Source organism: Brachypodium distachyon, chromosome 1 (assembly GCF_000005505.3).
Source record: "Brachypodium distachyon strain Bd21 chromosome 1, Brachypodium_distachyon_v3.0, whole genome shotgun sequence".
Taxonomy (NCBI): domain Eukaryota; kingdom Viridiplantae; phylum Streptophyta; class Magnoliopsida; order Poales; family Poaceae; genus Brachypodium; species Brachypodium distachyon.
Genome location: NC_016131.3, coordinates 2,195,613 through 2,221,195, shown reverse-complemented (window position 1 = coordinate 2,221,195; position 25,583 = coordinate 2,195,613). Strand labels below are relative to the sequence as shown.

The 25,583-nt window shown below is 47.3% G+C and overlaps 5 protein-coding genes and 1 long non-coding RNA gene across 10 annotated transcripts; 4 read left to right on the top strand and 2 right to left on the bottom strand.

Moving 5' to 3' along the window:
* Positions 1–41: 41 nt before the first annotated feature.
* On the bottom strand, positions 42–2,008 carry LOC100834963 (protein GRAVITROPIC IN THE LIGHT 1). The gene has a single exon (XM_003559181.4). It carries the CDS (start codon positions 1,890–1,892, stop codon positions 408–410), a length of 1,485 nt encoding a protein of 494 aa, XP_003559229.1. The 5' UTR covers positions 1,893–2,008; the 3' UTR covers positions 42–407.
* A 1,285-nt stretch (positions 2,009–3,293) lies between these two features.
* Positions 3,294–10,665, top strand: LOC100842013 (protein DEFECTIVE IN EXINE FORMATION 1). The gene is made up of 13 exons (XM_003563369.4): positions 3,294–3,631; positions 5,282–5,392; positions 5,779–5,861; positions 6,072–6,189; positions 6,262–6,473; positions 6,921–7,408; positions 7,493–7,563; positions 8,046–8,302; positions 8,621–8,802; positions 9,149–9,432; positions 9,534–9,651; positions 9,797–9,979; positions 10,071–10,665. Exons 1-13 carry the CDS (start codon positions 3,489–3,491, stop codon positions 10,383–10,385), a joined length of 2,565 nt encoding a protein of 854 aa, XP_003563417.1. The 5' UTR covers positions 3,294–3,488; the 3' UTR covers positions 10,386–10,665.
* A 138-nt stretch (positions 10,666–10,803) lies between these two features.
* LOC100834657 (calmodulin-binding receptor-like cytoplasmic kinase 2) lies at positions 10,804–13,027 on the bottom strand. 3 transcript variants are annotated; one of them, XM_010229170.3, is made up of 5 exons: positions 12,490–13,027; positions 12,203–12,366; positions 11,940–12,108; positions 11,441–11,823; positions 10,804–11,340 (listed from the first exon to the last, which is right to left on the bottom strand). In XM_010229170.3, the coding sequence occupies exons 1-5, from the start codon at positions 12,941–12,943 to the stop codon at positions 11,071–11,073; spliced, it is 1,440 nt and encodes a 479-aa protein (XP_010227472.1). In that variant the 5' UTR covers positions 12,944–13,027; the 3' UTR covers positions 10,804–11,070. The 3 variants fall into 3 exon arrangements, with proteins under 3 accessions (XP_010227472.1, XP_014752443.1, XP_014752444.1); XM_014896957.2 differs by having other exon boundaries at positions 10,804–11,823; XM_014896958.2 differs by having other exon boundaries at positions 10,804–11,823; positions 12,203–12,363.
* Positions 11,585–13,312, top strand: LOC106865849. 3 transcript variants are annotated; one of them, XR_002961276.1, is made up of 3 exons: positions 11,609–11,749; positions 11,895–12,776; positions 12,850–13,312. It is a non-coding gene; the product is annotated as an uncharacterized LOC106865849 (long non-coding RNA). The 3 variants fall into 3 exon arrangements; XR_001405243.2 differs by having other exon boundaries at positions 11,585–11,749; positions 11,855–13,312; XR_001405242.2 differs by having other exon boundaries at positions 11,594–11,749; positions 11,895–13,312.
* A 2,714-nt stretch (positions 13,313–16,026) lies between these two features.
* LOC100834355 (L-type lectin-domain containing receptor kinase IX.1) lies at positions 16,027–18,950 on the top strand. Its single transcript, XM_024457587.1, has 2 exons — positions 16,027–17,347; positions 17,827–18,950. Exons 1-2 carry the CDS (start codon positions 16,027–16,029, stop codon positions 18,798–18,800), a joined length of 2,295 nt encoding a protein of 764 aa, XP_024313355.1. The 3' UTR covers positions 18,801–18,950.
* Positions 18,951–21,839: 2,889 nt separating this feature from the next.
* On the top strand, positions 21,840–25,470 carry LOC100834050 (GDP-mannose transporter GONST1). Its single transcript, XM_003559178.4, has 10 exons — positions 21,840–22,217; positions 22,322–22,541; positions 22,656–22,845; positions 23,036–23,175; positions 23,324–23,453; positions 23,585–23,683; positions 23,894–24,048; positions 24,473–24,589; positions 24,696–24,793; positions 24,891–25,470. The coding sequence occupies exons 2-10, from the start codon at positions 22,333–22,335 to the stop codon at positions 24,938–24,940; spliced, it is 1,188 nt and encodes a 395-aa protein (XP_003559226.1). The 5' UTR covers positions 21,840–22,217; positions 22,322–22,332; the 3' UTR covers positions 24,941–25,470.
* The last annotated feature ends 113 nt before the right edge of the window (positions 25,471–25,583 follow it).

Below are 25,583 nucleotides of genomic sequence, written 5' to 3'. Positions count from 1 at the left end.
CTTTGCTTTCTTTAAATCCACAACTTTGCTGTATCGCGTAATACTGTAATAACAGACCGCACACAGTACATTAAATGCGTATAATGACGACCTCTGCTCCTTTGATGTCACAGTATACGGATATACCAACCGAAGGTCGGATTCTACAGTCACTCCTGCGTTTAGAGTACTGTACTATAGTCATGACTACTACGTGATCAAACATCACTGTTAGTGAGTACTTCAACACATGATCGATCATACATTTCAAAGCCTCTTTGTTGTACTACTACATGAGATCTCTTCAGAGAGGAAAAGCAACTAATAATAGCACGGAGTAGAGACCTACTAATAATGAAGGCAGCCAGGAGATGGTACTACTCAGGTGCAGTCCTTGTTCCTCCACACCAATGAGCAACGAGGTAGCACTAGCAGGGAGGAGGGTGGTGGCCCGTGGTGCCGCGGGGCACGAGGTAGACCCGGGCGCGCACGACGGCGGCGTTGCAGAGCTTGAACCCGGGCGCGACGGCGAACCCGACGACCATGCCGGCCCCGGCGCGGGGCGGCGGCGGGCCGGCCACGCTCTCCATGTACTCCGGGTGGAACTCGGCGCCGCGGCCGGCCTCGAAGTGGCTGGGCGGCGGCTCGAGCGCGAACGCCAGCAGGTGCAGCAGCCACACGGCCTTGGCGGCCCGCAGGAACTCCCCGTAGAACGGCGTCCTCGGGTGCTTGCCCCCGCCGCCGCCCCTGTGGCCGGCGCCGAGGACGGCCTCCTCGACGCGCGGCGGCAGGAGCGACGCGAACTTGGCGGCGGCGTAGCGGCCGAAGGCGCAGTCCGGGAGCACGCCCAGGAGCTCGGCGGGGTCCATGCCGCGCATGTCGCGGAACTGCGCGTGCCGGTCCCGGCGCGACGCGGCCGGGTCGAGGAGGGAAGAGAGGGAGCCGTCCAGGTAGAAGGACTCGTGCTCGAACCCGCCCAGCAGCACCCGTGTCACGTGCGCCTCCATCGCGTGCTTGGCCACCTTCGGGGAAGAAGACGCCACCGGGATCTTGGTGAGCGACCGGGTGGCCGCCGCCGGGTCCAGCCCCGCCGCGCGGATAAGGTTCAGCAGGTGCGCCGCGAACGCCCGCGTCGCCGCCCGCGCCTGCTCCGCGCACGCCGCGAACAGCTCCGCCGTCGGCGCGCCGACAACGGCTTCTGCACCATTGGGGTGCTGCTGCTTCTTGGAGGGGTGGAGGCGGCGGCGGCTGCTGCTGGTGTTCGAGGCGAGCTTCTCTTTAAGGCCGTCGACCTCGGCCTGCTTGCTCTGGAGCTGGCGCTGGAGGTCCTCGAGCGCGGCCTCGTACGGGGCTAACGCCTCGCGGAGCGGCGGCGGGGAAGGGTTGGCTTGCGGGATGCGGCCGTCGGGGGAGGCCGCTGAGCGGCGGAAGCGGTCGCGGAGGCGCGCGAGGTGGCGGAGCTCGGCGACGACGCCCGCGTCGGCCGCGCGCATCCGGTCCGGGTCCCAGGGGCAGTGCGCGCCCTGGAGCGCCGCGTACGCGCGCCGCACGCCGGACACCGCGTCGAACACCTCCGCCATCAGCGCGTCCGCCTCCCGCGCCCGCTCGCCCCCCTTCGTCTCCGCCGCCGTCTCCGCCACCTTCCGCTTCTCCTCCTCCTCCCAGATCTTCAGCTTCCGCTCTTCCTCCTCCTGCTCCCCACCCGCCGCGGCCGCCGCCGTTACCTCGCCGGGCGAAGGCCGGCATTCGTCGGCGGCGTCCCCGAAATCCGCGAAGGGGTCGTCGTCCTCCTCGTCGAGGTCGGTGTCGGCGCCGGAGTCGTTGAGGGCGTAGTTGCCGGGGAAGCGGTTGGAGAGGCAGGAGGAGGTGACCCGCTGGATCAGATCGCCGATGGTCACCGCCTTGCTCGCCATTCTCTCTTGCTTGCTCTGGCCTCGGCGCGCGGACTCGCTCTCTAGAGGGAGACTCTGCCGACTGCGTGAAACGCGCTAGTGGAGTGGGAGAAGATGCTCTGTGGATATGCAGCGCGGGCAGATGCAGACAAGGGAGTGTGAGCTGGTCCTGCTGGTTTGAGAACCTTTTTTACGGATTTAACCTCGGATGCGATTGAACAGTGGCCACCGTCAGTTCCATTTGAGGCTGATTAGTGATTAGTGTACTCTCCTATGACCTACTATCTGAGTGCTGGCCTTTAATGGGAGCACTAGGGCTTCCCTTTTACGGCCTTTAATCCGTGTTCATTGCTACAAAACTGCTTCCCTTTTACGGTTCCATTACACTCTGTAAAGATAACTCGCAAACTTCAGGTGGAAATTAACCATCCATCTCCGTGTAAATTTGAGTCAATCGAACGAGTTTCAGTTCACAGTGCATCGTGACAGATTGGAGCTTTGACTTTCTACCCCGGAGCACGTGATCGTTTATCAGTTGGTTTGAGCAAACGCTAATTAAGCTTTAGAAGAGTCCTACAGTGCAAACATTGTACAGTAACACATTGCTATATTGGATTCCCTTCGATTCACACACTTCCATGTGGATTGTACTCAAACATGTAAAGGGCACTAACTCATTGTGTGACACAATTTTATGACAAATCCATTGTCTCGATCGTCCCATGCTTTCTAAATTTGAATTATCGGCTGAGATCTTCTATGACTAGTTACAATCGATTACCCACTGCACATAATACAAGAAAGGAGACATCATGCTAAAATTGTAACAGCTATGTGTATGCGAATGGCCGTGTGACACTTAACATGGGGTCCTACTGAATAGTCGATCACCATGAATGAATAAGAAACTCGACAGAATGTCAATGACACAAAATGTAACGGCACCATGAGATATGTGTGTCACTTTGTAAACAACATTTCGAGAGTAATAGCCCAACTTTTAACCTCCTACTTGGACTTGACATCGTCAGCGTACAAAATGACAATCCCTTTCAGAAGGTGTTGTATCGGAGTACCATGCTTGTTGTTCAGTCCGTGTTGTTCCGCCGTGGGATCTGTTCTCTGGCAATATGTCTGTAATGCATGGAGAAGAAGTCAGCTGTTCCGAACTTTTTTCTTTCAGTTCTCTAAGTCAATTTGTCCGTTCTTATTTCCTGGCATATTTTTAATCAGTTTATGGTTATGCCTTTTTCTTTTTGAAAGCACGAAATGTTGCATTTAAATCAAAGTGAAAACAATTTGGCAAAAATAAATAAATCAAAGTGCAAAAAAAGCGTAGCACTTTGCAAAGAAAAAGAGAAAAATCTCGAAGAAAATGGCCCACAGCTTTACACGAACCCCCTCGTATCATCTGCCATTTCAGTCTTCCACCCCGACGAGCCTTCTCGCGTCCCTCCGAGAGTTCGTCCTCGTCCTTGTGCTCGCTCCGACTCCGACCACTCTCCCCCCTCGCAAGCCCGAGATCCCCTTCTCCGCGACCACCGCCGCCGCCGCCGTCGCTCCCGCCTCGGAGCGGCGCGTCACAAACGGCGGCCGAGAAGTCCCTAGCCTCCACAGATGCGTCCCCGCCTCGTCCTCGCCCTCGCCGCGTGCGCCCTTCTAGCGTCGGCCGCGGCCGCCGCGGTGGAGGAGACGACGAACACGACCAACAAGTTCCGGCAGCGCGAGGCCAGCGACGACCTGCTCGGCTACCCACACCTGTGAGTAAACCCTCTCGCTTCTCCCCTTCCCTCCCGGTTCCTCTGTGTCGCTGTAGATTTGGGACCGCTGCTAGATCCTTGGCACTGGAAACGATCGGATGAATATTTTTAGTTTCTGTGGTTGTTACTCGTAGGCTTGCTGCAACTGTTGAGTGCTCACCTTAACCAACCCGTGTGTGCTTCGTCCTAGGCTCACTGCAATTTTGGACCTCGACCAGCTTGTGATTGCTGTACTTATATGCCTGTCCAACGAAGGCTCGATTTTATGCTTAGAATGTCGGGATGTGCACAAATTATGTTAAATTGCTACACTTATGTATATCAATTTGTTCAGTGCTTAAATTTCTGGTTTATTCGACTTTGCTGCGTGGTATATAAGAAGTAGGCGATAGGCTCATCATATTTGAATCTGGTGTATCTGGTGTTCTATAATTTGTCACGGTATACAGTTAGGTAGGCTACTTCCATTGACGAATGCGATTCCCAATCCTGATACATGTTGGCATGGTTGTTCAAGTGTGGACCTGACACAGCAAATCACTCAAACTCTGCCTCATTTGGCCTGCACATAATCTGAACACCTGTCCTCACCTATCAAATAGTGGGATTATTGGGTCTTGGGCAAGATTTACCTAGCAGATTTGCTCATTCCATCTGATCATGTCCACTTGTCCAGTACTGGCAACTTTCCCCATATCTTATACAAGCATGAATTGTTTAAGCTCTTCTAACCCCTCTCTACACCTCCAACTGAGAGAAGGTGAAATTTCTTGCATCTTTGAGGCATAGAATCAGAACCTAGTTAGAACTTCACCAATGGTGCTTAGAATGTAGTTTCATGCTAGCTCGTAAAGAAAAGGCTGCGATAAAATATGAGTACGACACCTGAAGTTCGTAAAAGAATCATGGATCCATGGCTGGCCATACAAAATTGCCGTTATGTAACATGCATTGATCTGATGATCTCTATGATGGAACTGAAATTAGCTGTTCTACATAGAAATCACGTGTCAGTTGATATCAATCACGCTAACACTTTTACTATTAACTTGAAATTCATTGCCACGCTAATTCTAAAATAGCTGCAAAACAACAGATGAAGCAAGTTCCATATATTGTTTATTACATTTTACATCTGGCAAAGGAGTTGGTCGGGTTGTTACATCAAAATATGGTTTTCATCAAATTGTTACAGTTTAGTATTGTGGTTTGTCACTAAAGGCTTCAACCTAAGTCTAGGTGGTGGGTTTTCATTCATGACACTGATTTCAAGTACATGTCAACAAATGCAACAAGCAGACAGCTTATATCTCTACTCCTATAAAGATGTCAATTGTTGGCCGTGGTTTGTCACCTTCAGACCGCACTGCCATTTGATTAGACACAGAACATTGATATATGAGTAGGTATGGATGATTTGATTCGAGACAGCGAATGATAGTTCAAGTTGTATTTAGTTTTTGTTTAGTCCGTAGCAATGCAAGGGTGTTGTGCTAGTTGTAGTATAGTAAATTAATTAGATCAGATGATATGAGTAATATCTAACCATGATGCACATTACATCTTTTATGGGTACCAGGTAAATAATGACAGATATCTTTAAGATTGGTGTATACATTCATCGATGTAATGCCTGTAAACTTTCTGTAGTGATGAAGATGCGTTATTGAATACCAAATGTCCAAAACATGTGGAACTGAGATGGCAGACTGAAGTTAGTTCCAGTATCTATGCAACTCCATTGATTGCTGATATCAACAGGTAAAACATGCTTAAGAGATGATATAGCCTCTTTTGTCTGTAGGATCACACTGATCTTTGTCATATTGACTTCATCACCTCATGTTCCCATCATTCTTTGAAAAGTGCCGAGTTTTTCATATTCTTTTGTTAATTATTAAAGTGATAAACTTATAACGTGCTAAAAATCAAATGAGCATATCATTAACATGAACTGCCGACTGAGTAACTCTTTCCTCTGCTTGATTTCATCCTCCAAAACTACTAGCATGTCATAAATATGTTTAATTTGACTTATTACATGTCAGATGCATGCTCATTCCTTGCTTCCAACTGCCTTAGTGCATTTTATATTTTTATATTTTCATTTCAAATACACTTCAATGAACTTCTTCTTATTGTATTAGCGATGGAAAGTTGGAGGTAGTGGTGCCATCATTTGTTCATTACTTAGAAGTGCTTGAAGGTTCAGATGGAGACAAACTACCAGGTGCGATTTCACCTTACCATTTGGTATGCTACATTGGTGATGCTGACCTCTTCATTATAGATTGTAGAGAAGTTTCAATTGAATTCGTGCCCTATCAGGTCCTAGAGAAGTCTTAGTTTAATTTCTGTATCCATATAAGATATCCTTCTTTTTTAATTGGTCTCATATACTTTCATTTGTAACATCTATTTTTTAAAACATTAATTCCAGGATGGCCTGCATTTCACCAGTCAAATGTTCATTCAAGTCCCCTTCTATATGATATTGACAAGGATGGTACACGGGAGATAGTTTTGGCTACCTATAACGGTGTAGTGAATTTCTTCAGGTAACGGAACTTAATATGGAACACTCTTATTGTTTTCTTAAACCTGGAGATCTTTATTTGTTTGTTATGTAGGATATCAGGTTATATGATGATGGACAAGCTAGAGGTACCTCGTAGGAAAGTACGTAAAGATTGGCACGTGGGGCTCAATCCAGATCCAGTTGACCGCTCCCATCCAGATGTCCATGACAGTTCAATTGCGAAAAAAACTGCTTCTGAGGAATCCCACCCAGACATTCATGACAAGCCAGTTGTTGAAAAATCTTCTGAGGAAACCAAGTCGCGTAAGTTAGCTTATAATTTGTTGCCATATCCCATATGTTCACTCGTCTGTATTAAAAAACGCCTTCTCTTATTTTTTAGGTCTAGGTGTAAGGCTTTTTCTCTAGCCATTTGCACCTGGAAGGTTCTGCCTTGAAGTTATATTTACTGTTTATTGTACATTAGAGTTTAGGGCTGCTAGTTCAGCATTGGTGTTTGTTGAGTATATTTGGGGCTAGGATCTGTTATTTTATAGATTGTGCAATTGAGTTTCTACATATTAGAGTTAATGTGAACAAAGAAATTTCTAGTCTCACCAATCTGTGGATTGAAGGTCTTTAAAGAAAAATGGAGTTGCATGCACGTGCTGAACATTACTCTACTCTGTTGTGGACACTGGACTATGCATACTGTGGATGCATGAATATGTAGGAAAGATACATTTTTATGCTACTTGTATATCATTGTAGGAAGTGCTGCCAATACAGCAACGCAGGAAGTTGATTCGTTGAAACATGCATCTGAGCTACAGTCGACTGAAAAGAAACCTAATTCTACACCAGGAAATGAGAATATGGAGTTGCCGAATAATCCAAACAATACTAATTCTGGGAACACCTCCAGTTTATATACCACAACAGATAATGCATCGCATGCTCAGAGAAGGTTGCTTCAAACAGCCGATAAAAGTGATGATCAAACGGGAAATGCAGAAATCCATGGAAATGATGCAGGAACAACAGGAGAAATGACTGTTGAAAATGACGAGCCTTTAGAGGAGGATGCCAATGCATCATTTGATTTATTTCGGGATGCAGAAGATCTCCCTGATGAGTACAACTATGATTATGATGATTATGTTGATGAATCTATGTGGGGAGATGAGGATTGGACAGAACAAGAGCATGAGAAAGCGGACGATTATGTGAGCATAGATGCTCACATCTTGTCAACCCCAGTAAGTGAATCCTTTTGTTTCCTTTTGCGTGTATTTCTCGTTCATTCTAAATGGCTTGAGTTAGTTTTGACATTCTTTCTGCAGGTAATTGCAGACATTGACAAAGATGGCGTACAAGAAATGGTTATTGCTGTATCCTACTTCTTTGACCGCGAGTAAGGCTTCTTTCTCTGCTACTCAATACTCATGCATTCCGCACTTGGTTGTGACGATTTCTGGGTTGATGAGGACTTATAAATAACAACCTCTGAACATTAGAAAAGATGCTTGCAGATTTATTTGTGCTAGCTTATGTGGCACGTGTGTGTCCTTAATGCTTGCTAAGGTAGCTATGTATTGAATTTTAAAAATTAGGACCCTTTTAGTCATGGATTGGGTAATTAATTGTGGTGCTTTGTGGCCAGTCTCAGTTATATAAGGCCTTTGTTACCCTGACTAAGTTTATGCTTCACTTTTGAATGATATTCTTCTGTTAAGTTATCATGGCTCCAACAATGAAGCAAAAGGTGATAAAGCAGAAGCTATTTGTTTGGTCATCTTGGTTTGCTATTTTTTGGTTATGATTGAAATGCTATTGTCTTAATGGAAAGCATTCAACCTTGTACACTCTAGTAACTTGCTGTCCCTTTGCTGGTAGGTACTATGATAACCCAGATCATATAAAAGAGTTAGGAGGGATTGACATTGGAAAATATATTGCAAGCGGTATAGTTGTTTTTGACCTTGACACGAAACAAGTCAAATGGACAGCAGACCTTGATTTGAGTACGGAAAACGGGATCTTCCGTGCCCATGCATATTCATCTCCAGCTGTGGTTGATCTGGATGGTGATGGTTATTTGGACATCCTTGTTGGAACTTCCTATGGCTTGTTCTATGTTATTGACCATCGAGGTAAATTCTTAACTTTATAATATGAAGTGTTGTATCCAAAAGCCATTTCAAGCTGAGCTGGCATTTCATACGGTGTGTATGTCTAGTTCCAACATAATGTCTCTTGACTTGAATATACTCTAATAGCTGGTTTAGAGTAATAATCAGTTTTTATCATGCTATTTTTGATTGTTTTCTTTTGGGAAACCAGATGTAATTCACTGAAATCCTCGCTATCAAAACAATAAATTCCCACTCTAGTTTATAATTATATTTATATTTTTATGCGCTTATAAGCAAGTATCTATGTGCTCTACATTGTTGTTTTTGTCAACGTAGGTAAGATTAGGAGCAATTTCCCCCTTGAGATGGCTGAGATCCATGCACCAGTCATTGCGGCAGACATCAACGATGATGGGAAAATCGAGATGGTCACAGCTGATGTGCATGGCAATGTAGCAGCTTGGACTGCAGAGGGAAAAGAAATCTGGGAGGTGCATCTGAAGAGCCTTGTTCCACAGGCAAGTTTCACTCGTTTTTGGTTGTCTGTTCATATGCCAACATAATCCATGTATCTCGACAATTTATACTCTGCAATTGTTAGACGCGCTGAAGCTGCGCTTGCTTAGTTTGGATGAGGAGAATACATTTATGATTTTATCCATAATCTTGCTTCGATCCTTTACATTGGTATTCGACCATTCTGGCTTTTATCTGGTGGTTTTCTTTTTTATGATTGATTCAGAACATCATAATTTGGTTTTAGTTAAATGAAGATATCACATACATATTTCTGCTGCAGCCTCTTCATTTTCTGTATGATGTTGTACCTAGTTAAATCTGATCGTCGTTATCATATGCTGACAGCGACCTACTGTTGGGGATGTCGATGGAGATGGTCACACTGATATTGTGGTCCCAACTGTATCGGGAAACATCTACGTTCTTCGTGGAAAGGATGGCTTAAAAGTTCAGCCTTTCCCATATAGAGCACATGGAAGGATTATGAGTCCTGTTCTACTACTCGACATGAGCAAACGTGAAGAAAATTCACGAGGGTTAACTCTTGCCACTACGTCCTTTGATGGTTATTTGTATTTGATTGAGGGCTCTAGTGGCTGTGCAGATGTTGTCGACATTGGAGAGACCTCGTATGCCACTTCTTCTCTGCTCTGCACAATGTTTGGTGGTATTTTTTAGGTACTGTACTTGCATTTCAGCAAAATGAACTCACTTTATTGCACATTGACAGTTACACTATGGTTTTGGCTGACAATGTGGATGGCGGAGATGACCTTGATCTTATTGTTACTACCATGAACGGCAACGTCTTTTGCTTTTCCACTCCCTCACCACACCATCCACTCAAGGTAGGTGATGTGTTTCCTTGTCTCCATTTTGTTTGATGGTATTTTAACTCGAGTCAGATGGATTGCCTGGCGAACCTTCATGACATATGCTTGAGCTTGGTTTATGCATAGAGGTGAGCACAACAACAACATTGTCTGATTGTAGGAATGGAGATCATCAAACCAAGGAAGGAACAATGCTGCGTATAGATACAACCGCCAAGGTATTTATGTCAAGCATGGTTCCAGGGCATTCCGCGACGAAGAGGGCAAGCATTTCTGGGTAGAGTTTGAGATTGTAGACAAGTACAGGGTTCCCTATGGGAATCAAGGTCCTTATAACGTCACGGTATGTTCCGTCAGCCTAAAATCTCACCTGATGGACAAGCTAAATGTTTCTACTAACTTCCAACCATCTGGATTCTACTTCTTGATTTCAGGTAACTTTACTTGTTCCTGGGAATTACCAGGGAGACAGGCGCATTGTGGTCAGTCAGATCTATCATGAACCAGGATCCCAACGGATGCAGCTTCCCACCGTCCCTGTTAGAACCACAGGAACTGTGCTGGTGGAGATGGTTGACAAGCACGGGATTCATTTCTCCGACGAGTATTCACTCACCTTCCACACACATTACTACAAGCTGCTGAAATGGCTCGTGGTTCTGCCGATGCTCGGGATGTTCTGTGTCCTCGTCATCTTACGGCCCCAAGAAGGCGCACCGTTGCCGTCATTTTCACGGAACATAGATTAGTGACCTCTTTGGTGAAGCGGATCAAGAAACCGGTCCAGCTCCCAACGGGACCGCTGCACATCAGAACACATCGGGGACCTCAGTCTGCACAGAGAAATCCAGGATGCTGCTCCCCATCACTTAACTAGCCTGGGAAATGGGAAATGTAGTTTTACAGTAGAAACTGTTGAGTTCAGCGAATGAATTTTGTGACACACTTGGACTTATTTTCTAACTGATGATGTATTACACTGTTCATCTAAGCATTTTTTACTCAAGGAACTGTTGTTACATTGTTTCAGTAAGTTTCCAGATAACATCTCAAGCACATCGTTAGTAGACCAGATGTACACCAGTAAAATGAGCAAAGTATTTAGTTTGTGTTCAACTTTATAAAACCACGGGAATGTAAATCGTATAGCAACCAGATAAACTTGTGGCAATATAAGATCTAAACTATTGCAGCAATACCGCCATCTGTTTCAACGAAACAAAATCCGTCGCAATGCATATCGCAACGATCGTTTCCTTTGCCCAAGATAAATTCTCACTTTACAAGCTTTTCTTTTCTGTGCTTAGAGATGTCCACCAATCTGTCTAAATATGTACTACCTGCCTTTCGCTAGTCAAAATTTACAGTAACTTTCAGAGACTACTGGCTCTCTTCACGAGTTGCCTTTACTTGAGGCCGCGCCGCGGGCATATATCATCGGCTCACCCACTCGGAGTTCCTGTGTCCGTCGGCGGCCGGTGCTTCCTGCCGCGGCGGCTCCTCCTGCCTCCGGTGGAACTCCCTCCGCACGGTCCACAGGGTCTCCCTGCACTGCCGCATCGGCGGCCGCTCCCTCCTCGCCGGCGCCACGCACCGCTCCGCCAGCGCCAGCATCCTCTCCACCGCCGCCACCGACGCCGGGCTCCGCCTCATCCTCGGGTCCATGGCCACCACCGCGTCCCCTCCCCTGTACTTCTGCAACGCCTGCACCCAACATCGCATCCAAGTATCCAGCCGCTGTAACACAATCGTCCATCCTCCACAGCAAAATCAGGAATCGAGCGCCACCGATTAGATCTCTTACCCATTTGGTGGTGTCGCGGGGGTCGAGGTTGCGGCGGCGCTCGATGGGGGCGCGGCCGGTGACGAGCTCCACGAGGAGGACGCCCAAGGAGTAGACGTCGCTCTTGTCCGTGGGCTGGGCCGCCCCCAGGAGCTCCTCCGGGTCCACGTACCCGGCCGCGGCCCGGTCCAAGCCCTCGCCGCCGCCGTCCGCCGCCGCGAGCCCGAACCCTAACCCGCCGGCCACCTTCGCCGCCAGCGCCCCCGTCAGCAGCACGTTCGACGACCGGATGTCCCGGTGGATCACCGCCCGCCCCGCGTGCTCGTGAAGGTACGTGATGGCGTGAGCCACGTCGATGGCCACGTTGAGCCGCTGCGCCAGCTCCAATCCGGTTCCCCGAGACTCTGCATCAATTCATCGTGTTTATTTCCACAGATCAGGATTAGTTTAGTTTATCTGAATCCAAAAAATTCAGGGACTGCAATGAACTGAACGATGATCAGTTCAGATTAACACGCACCGTCCAAGTGTTCCCTCAACGAGCCATTGTCGACATGCTCGAAGACCATCAGCGTCTCGTCCTTCTGCTCGACTGATCCGAGGAACCTCACGAGGTTCGGGTGCTCCATCTTCTGGAGCGTTCCGAGGTCCCTGCCAAGTTCAGTAGACAGATTCCGGCCGCCGCCTAACTGCAACAAACAATGAACAGCAGCTGATCAGTACGCAGTACTCCGGTAGTCCAGTCCATCAGGCTCCATGAACAATTAACAAGTCATTCGTGACCTTTCTGGCACGTTTGACGGCGATTTGTGACCCGTCCTTGAGCGTGCCTCTGTAGACGCTGCCGGAACCTCCCTGCCTCACCAAGTTCTTCTCGCTGAAGTTCGAGGTCGCGTTGGAGATGTCCGCAACGGTGAGTACTTCTGAACTGTCCCTGCCTCTTCCTGCTGCAACCAATACTCGGATTTTTGTAAGGATTTCTCATGCTCGTATTGGCAAAATTGCCTTGCCGGAGATAAATGATTCGGAGTTTCAGACAGAGGTGTGCGTGGAGTCCTGGTGATAGATACCTGAATCTGTGGAGACATGGTAGCCTGCACTCCTGCTGCCCTGAGAGTGAGAATTGCCCGATTTGCTTCTGCTCCCGTGGGAAAGAGAAGTCTCCCGTTCTTCATCGGCCTTGGCTTTCCTGACCCGGGGCACGAAGCAACCGCTGAACACGCCGGCGACGCCCCGCGCGGCGACCCTGAAGGACGAGCTGCTGCTGCGAGTCGTCGAGCTCCGGCTCATCTGCGAAGCCGGCGCGCTGTACGAGGAGGCCTGGCGCCGGTAGGCAGGGTACCCGTCACCATAGGAGGTAGAAGAGGCCTTGCTGTACCCGCTTAGGCTGCTGCCGGTGATGCTGATGCTGGGCTGCCTCTTGGCTGCAGGCAATTCCATGGCGGGAAGGAACAGAGGAGGAGAAGCTTGGTTGATCTGCTTTGCTACTGCTTGTGCTGCTGTTGTTGGTGTTCCACGGATCATGCCATGGGGATTAGGGATGAGATCGATGGTGGTCAACGGCGGCTCGCCGGAGGTTGCCGGGTCAACGGGGCCTGCTTGCTTGGAGGGAGGGCCTGTGCTGCTACGCGTGCAGGCTGCTGCCGCTGCGTGGATTCTGCACCATTTGCTGATTTGTTTGACCTCAAGGAGAGTAGCGAGATAATATATCTTGGTGATTTCTTGGTGGAATATTGATTTCGTCTTGTTCGTGGAATGTTTTGTTTTGTTTTGTTGTTGCTCGTGGAATGTTTATGCCTGACTACCTGTCACTGTTTTCGGTTTGTGTTTAAAGGCAGAGCTAGGGACTTGGTCATGGTGGATTTTTGGTCTATTTGTGTGGTTTGGGAAGCAGTTTGTTGGGTTTTAATGATCAATTGTTGGGTAATGAATATATGGTAGTGAAATTTGTCCCTGGTTTGTTGTACAAGAATATATGTAGCGCGCTTAAAACAAGGATGAATGGGTTTAACTTTTCGTACGTTGGTTCTTCACGTAGTACGATATGCCAAGCAAGTAGCAGCACTGCAGCAGCCTTTGGCAAGGCAGTATGTGCTAGTATCTAATTTGGTTTCAAATGAAAACACTCCATATGTCAGTACTGAAATGGACAAAGGGCAACTGCCAGAGGGTATAATTCAGACGCCCAACTTAAGAGCCTGATTTAAAAAAAGGAAATCATGATATCAGACACGAGACCAAAAGGCTCAGCCGGACAAGCGTTTTCTCTTCGACGGCCGCCAGTCCTTGGGGCCGTTTCTAAGTTATGTCACCATCAGATTTGGCTCGTGGTTTCTCCGTAACCATAGACGGGTTTCCAGGGTTATTCTAAAAAATAGCCGGTCGCCTCAAGCTAGAGCGTTAAATTAGATTTTATGAAATGGAAGATTTCATTGCTCATTGCTTTGGTGACAGAACCAACATTGTCATTTGTCCCCTGCAATAAAAAAAACATTGTCATTTGTCGCTGGCCGAAATCTGCTTAAAAGACACGCGGGCAAATTTTCCACAAACAACCGACAGGTCAAAAGCATGTGCCAGCTTGAATTAGCGAGGGAGAATCACATGATGGAACAAATCAGGGTAATACAATTAGCCCAAGCACACAAGATACTAACTAGACATGGATACAGCCCAAGCACACAATGATTTTTTTTCTTTCTAAAATACATGCAGAGAAAGAACTGACGCAACGTAACCAGGGTTCATGAACAAACCAGGGTAATAAAATCATCCTAAAATCATTGCCTGTCTCCCCCCGGGACGCAACGTAAGCCATTCGATATCCATTGTGAAACTCAAATGGTCATGGTCGGGTGTGTGCAGATTGGTCAAGACATGCAGTCTTTGTCTGCCGTACACGCGCATGCGCTAATGCAATACTCAGAGCCTAGCACCAAGCTCAGATCCTCTCCTCGGCAGTTCATGGCAGTCATGATGCATCCCCGTATGGCCGTATCGTGGCCTGGGCCGTACTCCAAAGTCCAAACCCGTGAGGCCATAGCACATCTACTACTGGGCCAGAAGGAAAAGGGCCTGGCAGCTACATAAGGTAAAGGCCAATTTATGAAATCCCTGTCAAATTCCAGCAGCAACCAGCAAGTGAGCTCTCAGAAGTCAGAAGGAAGCCCTCCGTGTCCCGGTGGCGACCCGGAGAAGGCCGGGCCGTAGAGCTAGACTGCTGTCAAAAGACCGGTAGTTCGTTGCCTGATGTGCTGCTCCCGACACTACAGACACACCCGAGTGGCTGAGTGCCCAGCCCACATTCTCTCGCCGTACTTGACGACTCTGACCACAAATGTTAGGATGGTGGCCATCCGGACTTCCGGAGCAATGCCGACGGCGTTGGTTAAATCGACCGTGGCATCAAGCGGGTGATGCTTCTTATCTTGCTCGGTTACTCGGAGAGTGCAGCAACTTGCACCATTTATATATATACTCCGCAAAGCATCTTTAGCAAAACATTTTTTGAGAGAGAATCTAATGCAGTGTGTCGTGTATGTGAGATGTATCTCAACTGCTCACTCCGATCCATATTAATTGTCGAAATATTACGTGTATCTAGACGCTTTTTAGACATAGATACATCCATATTTAGATAAATTTGAGACAATTAATATGGATCGGAGGGAGTACTGTCCAACTTACATCGCCACTGTCTTCACCCACCATTTTAGTCTCGCTTGCATAGACTTTCTTTCTGTTGTCTTTCGACGAGGCAAGGCCGTGTTACGATGGGCTTATTGGCCCGTCTGTTTTAATAAGGCCGATGCGTGCAAATTTTTAAAGAGCAGCCTTCCTCGGACTGCACTTGTAACGTGCTGCATGTGCATGCCAACTTAGAGTCGATGCATTCTACGTCGTTTGCTGTAACCCGGAGCCAAAAATACTTGTCCGTTTCCTCCCTGTACTAGCGCGTATATAAAACACCATAAAATAATACTGTAAAAAACAACATATTCAATTTGAAAAAAAAATGTTTTGCAGCTCTCATCGTGACGGAACAGATTATAATTCGGCTAAACATTTGAGCTATGGGACATTTTCAATTTTCGAAATAAAGAGAATCTTTGATGGTTTGAGGGCCTCGTCTGGATGGCGCATCATGCATGTAGTTGCATGCATGCAGCCAAATAGCACAGTTCTCTTTCTAAGGCCGCGGTATATGCTGGATATCTGTTTTATACTTACTCCATCTGAATCTAAATTCTTGACTTAAATTTGTCCAAATATGAATGTATCTATTTTTAAAAAACATTTAGATACATGTAATATTTCGACAACAATTTAGTATCGGAGGGGAGGGAGTAAGTTTTTAGCTGCTGGGAGCGAGTCGGTGAGCTCCGTTGCTCGGGGAAAGAAAAAAAAACAAGGAGCTAACAACTACTGCCTGCTCTTTCGACCGTTCACTAATGAAATCGGGAGCCTGGTTCCTTTTATTCTAAAAAAAAAAAAGCTCTTTCGATCGTTATTTAGTCCTCTACTCGGAGTATTAAGGATGCCCGGGGACTGAGGTCGATTGACAGATCTACCTAGGTTCCTGGCCAGTTAAGCGGGGGAACGAAACAATGGCCATCCAGCTCAAGCATACTACCCATTGTCTCTGCAGCATTCTCCTGCTGGTGTTCTTGATGTCCCAAGCGAAGGCGGAGCCGTGCAAATGCCCCGACTCCGACCAGCAAGATCGCTGGGCTGACATGGGTGATCTCGGTTTACAATACCATCTGATCGACCAAGACTCCGGGCTCGTACGGACGGTTGGCTCCAACCTCCTCCGCGACCTGTCTGACTCGGACGCGAAGAACAAGAACCACACCTGGGTATTGTCTACAATCGACGGATCGGTGGCACTATTGAACCATCGCAACTCCCCCGGAGCGGAGGCGGCGTCTTTCGTCATCACCATCGTCTACCAGCCGCTGTGGAACCAGAACCAAAGCGGTATCACTTTCCTCATCCTCCCCGCCGAGGCTCTAGAGGATCTTGAGGCGCATCAGCACGGGTCAAACGGCTCACTGGCGAAGCAACTGGTGGCCAGGGCCAACATGGTTGGCCCGCTCGACTTCTCAAAAGAAGACTTATACCAGAGCTCGAGCGCCATCAACGGCGAGGTCTCCGTCAATATCGGTGTGCTGGCTAACCACGCCAGGCCAAGGTCGTCCGATGGTATCATGGCTGTCGATATCAGCTTCGCCTCTAGCTCTGACGAAAACTACCTTTCCATGTTGTACACCGTGTGCATCAAATACAACCATTTCGAGCGCCGCCTGTCGGTGTACATGGGCGTAGCGGAAGATCCCCAGCCTGACAACGCCATAGCCGAGGTGCACCTCAACATCAGCACTGTCGTCTCCCAGAACGTCTACTTCGGCCTCCTTTCCACGGTGGCGCAGAAGCTCCACATGGGCGCCGGAGGATTTCGTGCCACAATTCTGTACTACATACCCCGTGCCTACGACAACAACCGAGGCTCCCTGTCCAGGAAAGTGACTATACTATCCTCAGTCCTTGGGTCCGCAGCCGCCACGGCCGCGCTGGCAGCCGCCATCGCATACTACTTGAACTCCAAGTACCGGCAAAGGCGGAAGGAGCTGGAAAAGCTGGCGAGGTCCATGGAGCGCCTCCCGGGGGTGCCGATCCAGGTTGAATTCGCCGACATCAAAAAGGCCACCCGCAATTTCCACGACGACATGAAGCTTGGGGCAGGTGGCTTCGGCGCAGTCTACAGATGCACACTCCCCGCCGCCGCATCCAAGACAGGGCAACCCATGGAGGTGGCTGTCAAGAGGTTCACACGGCGGGGCGAGCAGAACCGCTGCTATGATGACTTCCTCGCCGAGGTCAGCATCATCAACCGGCTGCGCCACAAGAACATCGTCCCCCTCGTCGGTATGTTAATCTGATGCGCTTTTGCTAATTATCTGCCCCATTCGAATTTCCAAATGTCACCCGCCCGTCCTGCGCTTGACTAACGCCTAAAATCGAAGTGCAATTTATATTCTGCAGTACTACTGTACTAGTTATAGTTATACATGCATGGAGCAAAGTGAAAATGGTGATGGCATGATGATATGTTTAGAACATGACTGGTATATTTTAAAAATCACGCAACGTAGCTAGACAATATTTCTGAACAACATATGAATTAGTACTACCTTAAATATGTTCCTAAATATAAGATGTTTTAGGTTGGTCTTAAATCAAACTTCTTACAGGTTGACCAAAAAGTACCGTAATAATCACGGTATATGGTCTTTAACTTCAATAAGTACGGTCTAACACCAATATAATAGTTCGTCGTCTTGCAAGTCTAACGAGCATCGTAAATGGAATTTGTACTGAGAAATAGTGCATGCAACAAATTTCAGGGTGGTCTTACCACAAAGGAGAGCCGCTGCTTGTTTTCGAGTTCATGACCAACGGCAGCTTGGACCAACACCTCTTCCCCAGAGCTGCCGGCAGCGCCAACGCAGCCATCCGGCGATGGGCCACCCGGTACGAGATCGTGAGGGGCATAGCCACCGGCCTGCACTACGTTCACCACGAGTACGAGCCCGTTGTGCTTCACCGCGACATCAAGGCGAGCAACATCATGCTCGACTCGTCCTTCTGCGCCCGCCTCGGTGACTTCGGGCTGGCCTGCACCGTGGCCGTCGACAGGAACTCTGCCACCGGCGTCGGTGGCACGTGGGGCTACATCGCGCCAGAGTACGCGTATTGCGGCAAGGCGACGCGGCAGACCGACATCTACGCGCTTGGGGTGCTCATCCTGGAGGTCGTCACAGGCAAGCGGGCGCTTCTGGCAGCTGATCTGGTGGTCGATGAGGACGATGTCCATATCACGGACCGGGTGTGGCGGCTCCATCGCGAGGGGAGGCTGGGAGAGTGTGTGGATACTGTGCTGCTAGCTGCTTCTTCCGAGGACAATGACAGCGACGAGCAGCTGGCCGGTCTTGGCGAAGACACAGAACGGCTACTGCTCCTGGGATTGGCATGCAGCAACCCGAACCCATCGGACCGGCCATCAATGCCTGACGTGGTGCAGGTCATCGCCAAGTCGGCCCCGCCCCCGGAGGTGCCATCCCAGAAGCCAAGATTTGTGTGGCCGCCGCCGGAATGGGATGCCAACACAGGTGATGATAGCACAAGCACAGCGATGGCGACGACTAATCCGGACAGCAGGAGTAGAGTAAGCATGGACGAGCTGCAGACGTTGGGGATGCCGCCGACTGCGCCAGCACCCGCCGCAGTAGGACATGCCTCGTTTGAACTAGAGCACTCAGTGTATGCCACAGCGACCAGTTCTCTCCTGCCGGGGGAGATTCCGAGGAGAAGAAGATAACAACCTCGTCTCTGCTCTCGATTCTAGCCGGACAGCATATGGTCATGGTGCATCGAATTACTGGCGGCAGATTGTTCCGGCAAATTAAATTCTATCTATCTGGCCACGTGTGGCCTTTCTATTTTCCGCAGTTTACAACTCCTAGAGTAGCTTTTATTTCAAGTCATTTACTTCTTGTAAGAACTTACTGCTCCGTTTCTGCATTTTAAATGGAGTGCGGCCGCAAGTTTGCGGGCGGATGGAATTTTTTTTCCATCTATCTATCTAAATTCAGGTCTGTTTGGCGTGATTGACTGAAAAACTTCACCGTGTATGATTTGCATAACCAAATAAGGTGAAATGCTTCAATTTGGAGGATGTAAAGTCAGGGAGCACGAACAGGACAAGCACAAATATTTAAGATCAACTACATGTCAAATTTGTGCTGTCAACATGATGCAATTGCTTCAGGTCAGATTTATGTTGTAGAATTGATAGCACTATCAAGCTAACCGAACAGAAATATTAAGCCGATAGATAAAATGTCAGAACAAAAACTTAATTCCTATAGCAGTGCTAGTGCAAGTTATTTCTCAGTGCTTACATCATGTTCTGTTGACACTTTGGTCAGTACTGCATCAGTCCATCCCCTCATAGTAGACTGGAATGGCCATCACCTCACAACTGTTGATAACATGGTTTTCAAAGCGTCCATGCGGTTTAAGGCGTTGAGGGGGCGCCTCAACGCCTAGGCGCTCAAAGCGCAAAGCGAGGTGACGCTTTAGTAATTTTTTGCAAAGCACTAGGGCACAACTGATCAGGCCCAAGGCCAACTGCCGAAGGAAGGCCCAGAAAGGCTGGGAATCGAGCAGATCCATCGAAGACGAGGCATATCGCCAGAAACGGGGTCAGACTCCTACGTCTTCAAACGCAAACGCGGCTCCAGGGCCAGGGATCTGCTGCGAGAGGCCGTCGGAGCTCCGGCAGGCAGCAGCACGAAGACCGGGCACGTGCCCTAGGTGCCTGCACGGTAAATCCGCCCATGCCAGAGAGGGAGAGGCCGGCGGAGGAGGATGGGATCTGGCGGGAAGCTTCATGGCGGCTGAGAGGAGAGAGCTCCTCTCTCTCTCTTTTCCCCTCGATCGGAATTACTGGTGTGTTCCCCTCTGAGATCTCTCCCCCTCTCTCTCCCGACTCTGTTTTCCCTCCAATTTCTCTTCCTCTCCCGCCGATTTCAGTTTCCCCCGTCGATTTCTTTTTCCTGCTGACCTTCTGTCGAGAGCGTCCATAAACGAGGGAGGCGACGATTTCAACGCCTAGGCGACGCCCCAGGACGCTTTAGTTCGAATTCTAAGGCGAGAACAACGCCTTGACGTCGCTGGGTGCTTCGACGCCTACGCGACGCTTTGACAACCATGGTTGACAAACAGCAAACAGAGGTCAGGGGGAGACAATTACATTTGAATCACATACTAACTAAAAATCTACTGCGATAGGAATGCAAATTTTATTACAACATGAAAAGCATTACTCTAACAGTGATATTGTATGATACTTCCTCCGTTCCATAATTCTTGTCGAAATATTACATGTATCTAGACGCTTTTTAGGAATAGATCATTCATATTTGGGCAAATTTGAGACAAGAATTATGAAACGGACGGAGTACTTTACTTGCAAGTTGCCACCCTGAATCAGCTCATCGATCCATTTGATAAACACGATTATCCAGTAAGAACTTAAAATTACTCAACCAGGACAGCAAAAGGAAAGATGATATACCAAAGAACCTAACACTTCCTGTCCAGATCAGAAGCCAACAAGCTCGACAACTGAAAGTTGGAACCAACAAATTGGGACAATATTCGAGCTTAGGAAAATTTTATGCAAACGATTGCGAACTGAAACCAACAAGTTTGGGCAATCCCACTCTCCCATGCCCAAACTCAGCAATCCAATCGAAACAAAGCAGTAAATGTGGGCAAAATTTGACTAACAGGGGCACAAAGTTAAACTAAAATGCTCCAATGTTCGAACCCCTGTCGCACTAACCCAAATATGCTATAGTACAATCTCGCACAGAACTTGCCACATCTATAAAGCACCTAGCAAGGAACGATCTAGTGCACTGTCTTGCATAGAAACATCACAAAATTGAAATCACTCACCCCTAAAGGCAACCACCGGTGCAACTCCTCCTTCGATCTCGAGCCAGGCACCGCCGTGGATTTCCCCGCGCCTCCGTCGCCTGCTTCTACCGCTCCCGAGTACCCACAACTGGCTGTCCTAGCGCCTCGCTGCCACTGGTTGCTGCCGACCCCCGCCGCCGCCTGCCGCTTCACCCTCGTCGCCAGGAGCACAGCAAGACAGACATGGTGAAGTAGCCATTGGGCCCTGTATCTGTGTTCGCTAACATGAGCCCATGAGCCATGGCCTCGTATTACTAATGGGCCATTGGGCCTCTTGTTACATTTACTCATTTTATCGAAACATTATAAGCCATACTCCACGATAGGTTTAGCATGGTAACTCCACATACTCGGTGCACTTAAGTACATTGTTTGGTAACTCTTCAAAAACAAAGTACTCCGTAGTACATTGTTTAGTAAATGTGGCCGACATCAGTTCCATTTTCTACCGGACGGAAATGGAACCTCGGACAAGGGAGGCATACAAGCAAAACAAAGATGAAGCATCGGACCATAATCATTTCAAAAAGCCGGAATGAAGAAATATGTATTATAGCAAAAACCTTTTTTTAAGTAAATTGTCTAGTAAATGTCGCCAAAGACCATTTTCATTTTCTAATGGACGAAAGTATAAACCTTGACAAGGAAGTATACAGCGCAAAATCATGATAAAACCTTGACAAGGATGAGTAGCAAGCTACCCGTGAATTGTTACGGTATGTTTATAAAGGTAGCATCTGAGTTTAAATTTATGAATTCACAGGTGGAGAATTTCGAATTCCGGGTCAACAAAACGTAAGATGACCTGAGTGCCACTAATGTCAAACCTTTCTTTTGGGCGAATGCCTTGAGTTTGACTCCAACAATCGTCTTCCTCCCTCCTTCCACAGTCCACACACGCGCCGCGAATATGGGCTCCGCCGCACGCGTCGCGCCACCGAGCTCCTCGGCTCCCCCGCCGGCCCGCGACCTCGGTCCCTTCCGCCGCACGCCGGCTATCCCTCTCCCTCCCCCTCCCCCTCCGCGCCCCGAGGCCGCGCCCGCGTTGACCCGCACCTCCACTGCCATCAAACCCTTCTTCCCCTTTGCGTCCTCTCCAAGCCCCTTCATGCCGTCCAAAGGCATCTCCCACCTCCCTTTTAGCATTCCCCTTCCGCCTTCGCCTCCCCCCAGCACCACCACCTCCTCCTTCAGGACTGCACTCTGCAATCCTTTCCTGGCCGCCGCCGAGGTTTACTTCCAGTTCCAGGTAACAACGCCACCAGCACTTCAACTTCAGTTTGATACTTTGATGGCATTCAATTATTCATGGTTTCATTGTGTGATGCTGGTCTGCATGGTCTGGGAACGCAGGTCCGGGTTCCATGTCACTGGACCACAGCCCCACCGGCTCCTTGGTAGAGTACAACAATGACATCGAAGAGGCCAAGTCCCCCAACACCAGCGTCGCCGCGGTCTCCATCAAGGACGGCGACGCCTCTGTGTACAAGATCATCCACGGCTTCCTCAAGCAGAAGAACAACTCCATCATCAGAGTCGCTGCCCGCGTCGCCAGGAAGGCGGCATCTAACAAGTAATGCGCTAGTAATAGTAGTAGTAGTGTCACTCGGTTAATTTGTCTCGCTTGCCATCTTCATGGTTCATGGATGGAGGAATCGACTGACTGATTGCTTTGTGTGTTGTCCAGGATATCGAGGAAGACGTCCGATGTTTTCGACACCTTAATCCAGCAGCAGCAAAGCAAGTGGGGAAATAGAACTGGGCCTCTGCTCTCTGGAATTTCCTACTGCATAGCTTCTTGCAGCATGATTTTGCTCAACAAGGTGGTTCTCTCCAGCTACAACTTCAATGCTGGCATATCACTAATGCTATACCAGGTAATAAATTTGTTAGTATACCTTAGTCAAACCATTTTTTTATTTGATGTAAATATAAATGAACCATTTTGAAGTAACTGCACATGCTCACACATGTGCATGCACATGGGATGTAAATATGTAATGCTTGCATTGACAGATTATTATCAATTTATAATTGAGCTGATCATTCGTGACTCCTTTGGTTCAGAATCTTATATCCGTGGTCATTCTTCTGGCACTTGAGCTCTTCAGTGTGATTTCAACAGAAGAACTGACGTGGAAGTTGATTAAAGTCTGGATACCAGTGAATATTATTTTTATTGGAATGCTAGTAACTGGAATGTACAGGTACTTCCTGCTTCACACAATTTATATCATGACCAGTTGATTACCCTAGCTACTCTGGTCTCAAGTTCTAAATGTGTAATTCGTAGCCAAATTTTTTCTTGGAATACTATTGAGCTAACTTGGTTTCCCCCCTTGTATCATATTTCAGTTTGAAGTACATAAATGTTGCCATGGTTACGATATTAAAGAACATGACAAATATTTTAACAGCTATGGGGGAAATATACGTTTTCAAAAAGGGTCAGAACAAACAGGTTTGGGCTGCCTTATTAATGATGGTAAGTTCCTTCTGTTTGGCATCTCCTTCACTTTACTTCCAATGATTATTAGTGACTTAATTATTTTTCTGTATTAACAACAGGACAACATGGTTGCTGACCACAATACTTTTTCTTTGTTGCTTTTACAGATTGTATCGGCTGTATGTGGGGGGATGACAGATCTTTCTTTCCATCTAGTTGGTTACACATGGCAGATTTTGAATTGTTTTCTAACAGCAGCCTACTCGGTTAGTTTATTTTGTGCTCATAGTGTCACACACATTATAGACTATGTTGTAAGGCTCTTAATAATTGATCGATCAACTTAACTTCTGGGTAAAAGATTTCTTGTGAGGCATTTGAAGCCCTGAAACTAAGTAGTTTTATCAATCCATATTAGATCAACTTGACTAAAAGCCATAGGAAACACCGAACTGATATATGCTTTCTTATAACAGCTTACACTGAGGCGCCTGATGGATACAGCCAAACAGTCAACAAAATCTGGTTCCCTCAATGAAGTATCTATGGTGTTACTTAACAATGCGCTCTCCATTCCTTTCGCGGTCATTTTGATTATTGTCTTCAGTGAGTGGGAATATGTCTATCAAGCGTAAGAACCCAATATTACTCCCTATCTAACCATATATCTGCAAGCAATATAAACTCCATTTTACTCTTCTCCACTTTCAAATATGTTGTAAACTTTTTATGCATTTATTGTACCATTTATGCAAGTTATTTACGCCAACATTTTGCAAAGGCGAAAACTTCATTCTTCACTTTCAAATTAACTTGTTTAGGTATCCTAAGTTTGCTTGCAAAATAAGCTGTCTCTGTAATCAACTTTAATATGTGGTCAGGTGCACGGCTAGTTCGTCAATTTTGTCCCACTATAGTTCCTTTTTTTTGAAAGAATGTCGGGAGTTCTGCCTTTACAATTTTGCATTAACCTTTAATGGCTGCTTCAAAGGTAGAATTCATGTCTGAGTTTTTCTCCAGTTGCACTTATACATGTTTTCAAATGCTGTCTGCAGTGAAGTTATTAGAGAGCCTATGTTCTGGTTTTTTGCGACGGCTAGTGGATTGCTTGGTCTGGCGATCAGCTTTTCGTCCGTGTGGTTTTTACAGGAAACTAGTCCGACAACTTACAGGTGAGTAAACAATTAACGTGCGAGATGATACAACTAATTCCTTCGAGATGCCCGTAGAAATGTTACATGCCAAAAGATATGCTGATAATTGTTTTTCTCCATTCAGCCTTGTTGGCTCACTAAACAAGATACCCATTTCCGTTGCCGGTATCTTGCTATTCAAAGTCCCTGTGAGTGTGGAGAATTTATTCAGCATAGTTTTTGGTGAGTATCTTGTCCCATCACTGGTGATTATGCTCCATGTCACCCTGCTACCCTATGAGTGTAACTGAATTTTGTACTTGTTCTGAAACATCAACAGGTCTTTTCGCTGGGATATTCTTCGCAAAGGCGAAAATGTCCAAATCCTAGTGTGTATCATCCTAGCGTGACTGTAACATGAAAATGTCTCACGGCAAGGCTACCTATCAACTGTACAGAGATATCATCAGAGTTATGTGTATTCTTTCTCAGTTTTGTTTCAACAGCTGTGGCAGGGCAGGAGGCACTCTGCAAGACAAGCCACCAGCACATAATCTCTGCTCAAGAAATCGAACAGAACAATCATACAAAAAAAATAAGAGAAAAGATTTGGCTGATGCCAACACTTCTTTTTGACTGATACCAACACGTTGTTATTGGGTTGTTGTTCTATTGCAAGAGCTTTCCCTATTTGTCCAAGATTTATAGTTCCGAAGTGGATAAACTGGATTGTCAGAGCCAAACAATCTTTGACTAGAATCAAGATATATACTCATGCTCAGAATCTGTGATTGCAGTAACAAAGATTTTCAGTTTTGAGACCTCAGGTAGTACTAGTATTAGTATTGTTTTGGATGTGTGCATCAATCGATACAGAGGCCGAAGCATTCCTCCTAAAAAAAAGTTTTGTTTCGGTGTTATTGTGATCATGTTCTAAGATCTGGATGAATGGGCCATGAACTTATGACATACGATTAGTATCGAGATGGTATATAAGATTGTAAAAGCTCAAAATACCGCAAAATCTATTGTG